The sequence below is a fragment of the Conger conger genome, chromosome 8 (genome assembly GCF_963514075.1).
Source record: "Conger conger chromosome 8, fConCon1.1, whole genome shotgun sequence".
Lineage (NCBI taxonomy): Eukaryota > Metazoa > Chordata > Actinopteri > Anguilliformes > Congridae > Conger > Conger conger.
In genome coordinates, this window is record NC_083767.1 from 2789535 (window position 1) to 2797034 (window position 7500).

At 49.9% G+C, this 7500-nt stretch overlaps 1 protein-coding gene across 4 annotated transcripts in view; it reads right to left on the reverse strand.

Moving 5' to 3' along the window:
• Positions 1-7500, reverse strand: part of LOC133134787 (NUAK family SNF1-like kinase 1) — a 29456-nt gene that overhangs the window by 21810 nt on the left and 146 nt on the right. For 2 of the 4 annotated variants that reach the window (XR_009709347.1, XM_061251185.1), the window contains exon 1: positions 5889-7500. This exon is cut by the window's right edge and continues 146 nt beyond it. Coding sequence is in view for 1 of the 4 variants with exons in the window: in XM_061251185.1 (XP_061107169.1) it covers positions 5889-6128 (240 nt within the window). In the remaining 3 variants the exon portion in view is untranslated. Of the gene's footprint in view, positions 1-5096; positions 5170-5462; positions 5591-5888 lie in introns of all 4 variants that reach the window. The other 2 variants (XM_061251188.1, XM_061251187.1) reach the window with 2 other exon arrangements.

Below are 7500 nucleotides of genomic sequence, written 5' to 3' on the forward strand. Positions count from 1 at the left end.
CCCTTTCCCTCTTTCTCTTTCTCTCTCTCACACACACGCACATGCACACGCACACACACACTCACACACACACACACACACACACACACACTCACTCACACGCGCACACACACACACACACACACACACTCACTCACACGCGTGCACACACACACACACACACACACACACACACCCTCTTCACGGGAGCGGGGGGGGGGGGTCTCTACGGGAGGGGGGGTTTCTCAGGTAATTAAGCGCACAAGAGCCTCAGTGTCCACAGCTTTTACCCTTTTTATTCCTGAGGAATTCTCTTTATGGAATTAGAGGTTTTAGAAAGTCATACAGTGAACATGTTTATTTATTGCTGTTTATTAAAATTATGGAGTCAAATAAAAATGTTCTTCATGGTAAATGGTTGGCATTGATATAGCGCCTTTATCCAAAGCGCTGTACAATTAATGCTTCTTATTCACCCATTCATACACACAATCACACACCAACGGCGATTGGCTGCCATGCAAGGCACCGACCAGCTCGTCAGGAGCATTTGGGGGTTAGGTGTCTTGCTCAGGGACACTTTGACACAGCCCGGGCGGGGGATCGAACCGGCAACCCTCCAACTGCCAGACGACTGCTCTTACTGCCTGAGCCATGCCGCCCCTACTCAGTATACAGTATACTGAGGCTATTTTCAGCTGAAAAATATATTTTTAAAGGACTACTTTTTTATAATAAGAAAACTACATCTCCCAAGGTCCCTGCGTGGGAAGGGGGGAGATGTGGTCTTGGGACAGTGGGCCCATGCTGAACATCTGTTTTTAGGAGTTGGTTTGTACATTAAGACGGGACAGTGAACCAAAGCCAAGACAGAGACAAAAAACATGAGCAGAGCTTAATCACAACCCCCTGCTGTCCTCAGTATCTCTGCTGCTGATTCAACGCCGACATCCTCCTGTCGTATCCAGTGTGATCTGTTTTTATGTGAATGATCCCGTTATATCAGCAGCTCGCAATGTGAGCTCACTCATTCCAAGTATCTCGGCATTCCCAGTGTTTCCTCCAGTCCTTCCCCCTCAACATTCCTGGGGTTTTCCGTCTCTCTCTCTCCCCCTCTCTCTCTCTCTCTCTCTCTTTCTCTCCCTCTCTCACTCACTCTCACTCTCTCTCTACTTGCAGGATATTAACTAACATTCTCATTTCCTCCTGATGATGATGATGGACTTTGATGTGTGTTATCTTCAGTTGTCAGCACAACAATTACACTGGAGATCCCCCCTGTCTCACACACACACACACACCCCTCCCCTCTCTCTCACACACACACACAGACACACACACACACCCCTCCCGTCTCACACACTCACACACACTCACACACACACTCACTCTCACTCTCACTCACTCTCACTCTCACTCTCACTCTCACTCTCACTCTCACTCTCACTCTCACTCTCACTCAGTCTCTCCTGTAAGGTGCTGCACCCTCTGGTCTCTCTCTAGCTGTGACAGGCGGTAGGCAGCAGTGACAGAGCAGAGCTCAGGTTACATAAGCTTCTCCACTTGCAGGAACATCAGCCATATGGCTGCGTACGCCTGAGACTCACGGGTCAGAGGTCAGGCACAACAATCAACTGTAGGCACATACTAACCTCTGTGATGATCCAACACACACGCGTACAATCAACCGCACATACTAACCTCTGTGATGATCCAACACACACGCGTACAATCAACTGCACATACTAACCTCTGTGATGATCCAACACACACGCGTACAATCAACCGCACATACTAACCTCTGTAATGATGTCCAACACACACGTACAATCAACTGCACATACTAACCTCTGTAATGATGTCCAACACACACGTACAATCAACTGCACATACTAACCTCTGTGATGATCCAACACACACGCGTACAATCAACTGCACATACTAACCTCTGTGATGATCCAACACACACGCGTACAATCAACTGCACATACTAACCTCTGTAATGATGTCCAACACAGCATCAGCACGCACTCACACACACTCACACCCCACACACTCACTCACTCACACACACACACACACACACACACACACACTCACCCCACACACTCACTCACACACACACACACCCCACATACTCACTCACTCATTCACTCACACACATACACACACACACACACCCCACACACTCACTCACTCACACACACACACACACACACACCCCACACACTCACACACACACACACACCCCACATACTCACTCACTCATTCACTCACACACATACACACACACTCACTCACTCACACACACACACACACACACACACACACACTCACACACACACACACCCCACACACTCACTCACACACACACACACACACACTCACACACACACACTCCACACACTCACTCACTCACACACACACACACACACACACACTTGGACTAGTGCAGGTTGAGTTCCCTGCTCTCGGTACACTGTCAGTGTCCAGTTGGGGAGCTGGAGGTTGAACAGGCCGTTTCTCTGTCCTCTAATCAGCGTTCTCTGGTTAACGGGTTTGTGTGGTCAGGGCTCCCCAGTCAGGCTGCACACAGCTGGGGGTTCTGGGGGGGGCCATGTTTCAGGCAGGGAGGGGGGACAGCCAGAGTACAGTCACTGTGACAGACTCCCTCCCCAGAGTGGGGCAGTGATGTGGGGGGAAAGCCCAGCCAACACTGTCAGGGAATCCCCTCATACACTGTGTGAGTGTGTGAGTGTGTGAGTGTGTGTGTGTGAGTGTGTGAGTGAGTGTGTGTGTGAGTGTGTGAGTGTGTGAGTGAGTGAGTGAGTGAGTGAGTGAGTGAGTGAGTGGGGTGTGTGTGTGTGTGTGTGTGTATGCGCGTGCGTGCGTGCGTGCGAGTGAGTGAGAGTGTTAGAGACACTAGACTCCCAGAGGCAGGAGAGGAATGCACTGTAATTGAGAGTTATGGTCCCTTATTCACTCTGTGACTGTCATACCCTCACTCACACCCTCACTCACTCACTCACTCACTCACTCACTCACTCACTCACTCACTCACTCACTCACTCACACCCTCACTCACTCACACACACACTCACTCACAGTCACTCACTCACTCACTCACTCACTCACTCACACACTCACTCACTCACTCACTCACTCACACACTCACTCACTCACTCACTCACTCACTCACACTCACTCACTCACTCACTCACTCACTCACTCACTCACTCACTCACTCACACACTCACTCACTCACTCACACAGTCACTCACTCACTCACTCAGTCACTCACGCACTCTCTCTCTCTCTCGCTCTCTCTCGCTCTCTCTCTCTCTCTCTCTCTCTCTCTCACACACACACACACACACACACCCTCTCCTCCACGAGGAATCCACACACACAGACTCACAGACACACAGACACACAGACACACAGACTCACAGACTCACAGACACACAGACTCACAGAGACACAGACACACAGACTCACAGAGTGACAGACACACAGACACACAGACTCACAGACACACAGACTCACAGACACACAGACTCACAGACACACAGACACACAGAGTGACAGACACACAGACTGACAGACACACAGACTCACAGACACACAGACACACAGAGTGACAGACACACAGAGTGACAGACACACAGACTCACAGACACACAGACTCACAGAGACAGAGACACAGACTCACAGACTCACAGACACACAGAGTGACAGACACACAGAGTGACAGACACACACACACACACACACACACACACAGACACACAGACTCACAGACACACAGACTCACAGAGTGACAGACACACAGACACACAGACAGACAGCACTAGGACCTGGACTGAGGGTCTGACTCACACAGTCACTGTGCACTCGATGCTCAGGTCAACAGGGCTTTATTAAAAGTACTGAACACGCCTTTTCCCAACAAACACAAAACCATGAATGCAAAATTAGACAATTGGATTGGATTAGAACTGTTCCCCAGCATGTGAGCTCCTGTTCTGCCAAGATCTTCTATGTAACAGGAACTAAGATGCTCTACTCAAGAGTCTAACGGTAATCCTGCTCTGTGAAATACTCCCCAGGTCTTGTGCTGTGAGGGCGGGGGGCTGGGGGGGGGGGCTGGGGGCGGCTGGGGGGGGCTGGGGGTGCTTCACACGCAGGTGCCAGGCCAAACACACAGAGGACAGACTGAGGTGGGACTTTCCTCCTCCCAAAATTCCACACATGGAACATTCCTGCTCTGCCAAGGGTGAAGCAGGTCGAATTACCCAGCAGGAAAATATTTACCTTGTGTTGGTCGGGGGGGGGGGGGGGGGTTAATGGGCCGGGTGGGGGGGTTATGGGCCTGGGAAGCAGGGGCTGAATTTAGCTCCAGAACATCAACAGAACCGCTCCGTCACAACACCAGGGCTTTTCCCTGCCCTCCCATCACATGCCTGAAATCCTGTCTCAGCGCAGAGCGAGGAGGAGCAGAGAGCGCAGGAGGAGCAGAGTGAGGAGGAGCAGAGTGAGGAGCAGAGCGAGGAGGAGCAGAGCGGGGAGGAGCAGAGCAAGGAGGAGCAGAGCGAGGAGGAGCAGAGTGAGCGCAGCAGGAGCAGAGCGAGGCCTGAACACTGAACTGAACACAGACAACTTACTCTCCCCTTCAGCCACTGGTCCCACAGACTCATCCACCCCACTCTGCTCACCCCACCACCCCACTCTGCTCACCCCACCACCCCACTCTGCTCACCCCACCACTCTGCTCACCTCGTCAGGACTCAGACATTTGTGTCAAACTGCCTCACTGTAGCCAACACTGTGCAGCATGGAGTAAATTAGCTGAAGCATTTAAACCCATCTGCATATGGTGTGGGGGGGGGGGGGTCAGACTGGGGGGGCAGTCTACTGGGACACTTTGTCCCGGCCCCTTCCTCGGGGTGTAACTATTTTTAATTTGTTATGAAACATATTGGGGGGGGGGGGGAAGGGGGGCTACTACTGCTACACAGCTACTACTGCTGCGGTGTCTCCATATTCGAATGTTCAGACAGCACTGTAAGGTTATGATTAACATTTACTGATATATTTTCATTTGTCCTCCTACTTACTCAGGAGTGGTGGGCAGCCACAGTGCAGCACCCAGGGACCAGCTCCAGTTCTGAGGTCAGTCGGCAACCTAACCTGACATGCGTGTTTGAGTGTAGGAGGAAACCAGAGTACCTGGAGTAAACCCACATGAGCACGAGGAGAGCATTCACACTCTACACAGAGAAGATCTGGCCGGCTGGGATTCAAACCCACAACCTCCTTCTCGCGAGGCAATCGTGCTGCCCTTTTCAAGTACTTTGTACTTTGCTTCAACTTTGCCAAAACTATATATGTCTAGGCAGAACTTGGCATTATAAACAATTTCATTTTTCTTTCAAGCTGAGCTATGTTTAAGTGGGCGGAAACGTCTCGGAAAGGCTTTTGACCTTTGAGACGTGGCGTGTCATCGGGGTCGTTCAGCGCCCTCCGTCCGGGGGAAATCCCCAATCAATAAGCGACTCCCTCAGCAAAGCGGCTCCGCGTTCCGGCGCTCGTACGAGGCATTTTAAAACGTCTCCGCGAGCACAGGAACCGCGAACAAGGAACACATTCCAGTTGATTCAACTTTGCATTTCTTAAATAGACCTTCTGTTCAAACATGATTCTTATGCACATTGTGCTGAAAGCATTTTAGGTTTTAGCATTGAGAATAGGCTACTTCACATTTAACTCGTGGTAAATCGCCGCAGTGCACATTCAAATGCATTGGCTTTGTTATAAAAAATAAAATAAAAAACTGAAAATAAAAACATTAGCATACTGTTGGTTGTTGCCAGTGGCCGAGCGCAGCGTGCCGGTGTCCGGTGTCTCACCTCTCTGCCGGAGTGCCGCTCGAGGGCCTTCTTCACTTTGCCGTACGTCCCTCTCCCGAGCGTCTCCAGCAGCTCGTAGCGGTGCTTCAGGTTGTGTTTGTGCTGGTGTTTCCTCACCCCCGAGCCCCTCCTGCCGTCGTGCGCCGTCACTGCTTCTGCCCCGGCGCGGTCGGCCGGTGACCGGGGCTTTTCAGTCCCGTAACCGGACAGCCGACGGGGCGAGAGGGTTTCAGTTTCCATCTCGAGTCAAAAAGTGCTGCGACCGCGAGCGCTCTCTGTGTCCGTGTATTTACTTAATTACATCCGAAGTAGTAGTAGTCTAATAGTAATAGTAGTAAAAGTAGTAGTAGCCTAATAATAATAATAATAATAATAATAATAATAATAATAGCTTTAAATAAATAAATAAATTAAGACGAGCGATGCGTGATCAGAAACGAATTGACTGCTAATCAGATCTGAAATGCATCGTTAATTTCAAAGGCCTCTGTTCTCTCAGGCATATTTTAGTTTGCTGGGAGTATCGCAACTCTTAACGTGTCCAGTACAGCAGGCTATCGTCAGATCCAGCATTCAAGGATAGAAACAATGAAGAAAAGGACTAATCGCTCTCTGATATCGGATAACACGTCAATATTTACGAGATGAAATTGTTTAGCACCTACGATGAATGCAAAAAAAAAGTATGATTAATTAGGTAATTTAAGTAATTGACTTTAAAAATAATTTTTAAAAAACCCATCCAAGCATCTATCTCTACTATCGATTTCAAAGCGTCCCTGCGTGTCCCACTGGTGTTAATGCACAATATTATTTAGGCAATTTCAAAGCCGCAAATATGTCAAATATTTCTAAGTACATTGACTATACCAGTTAATATTTTTCCTCGTTCTTTTCTCGCGTACAGGCATGGTCATAAGACCTTAGCCGTGCTAAATTACGCAGGGTAGCCCTTCTAGTTTTCTGTTAGCCTAAACGCTGCCTATATTACGAAGTCAAAAAATAAAACGAAGAACCATCACCGTCAGTGCTTCCCGAGAAAGCAGCAACGAAGCCGGCGTTCTGGATAAAGATAACCCTCATTGTGTCCCCGGACCAGGTGTAGCGTCATTGACCCGTGCTGCCGCTACTGTGCCCGTGATCCATGCTCGAAGCGCCGTCAGAGGGGTGCGATGTTCGTTTTTCAGGAGCTGAGACGGTCTGTGTAATGCCATAGTCATCGTGCTCGCCTTTCTCCTTGTCTTTCTCCTCTGTCTCTTTTCGGTTTCTAATCGGGAAGGTTGCGAATAAGGAATGTGAGCTGTTTGAGACCGGGGCGGAGCCACACGACTGGCCTCCCCCCGCCCCTCTTTTCCCCGTCTTTGTACTTCTCCTTGCCTTTTTTTTCCGCTGCAGCGCTCGCTCTCCCCTTCCGTCAGCAGCGTATACTGTATGTAGAGAAAGGTAGCAGACGCTGGACAAGCCCGACCGTGTTAAACAATAGGCACTGAGTGACTGACCGGACAGGCACGCGAAAAATGGCAAGAGCCCCAGACGTTGAAATTAATCACCTGCAGTCAATGGCCGTTCATTCACAGAAAGGGGAAACAGAAATGAGATTATGCGCGATATC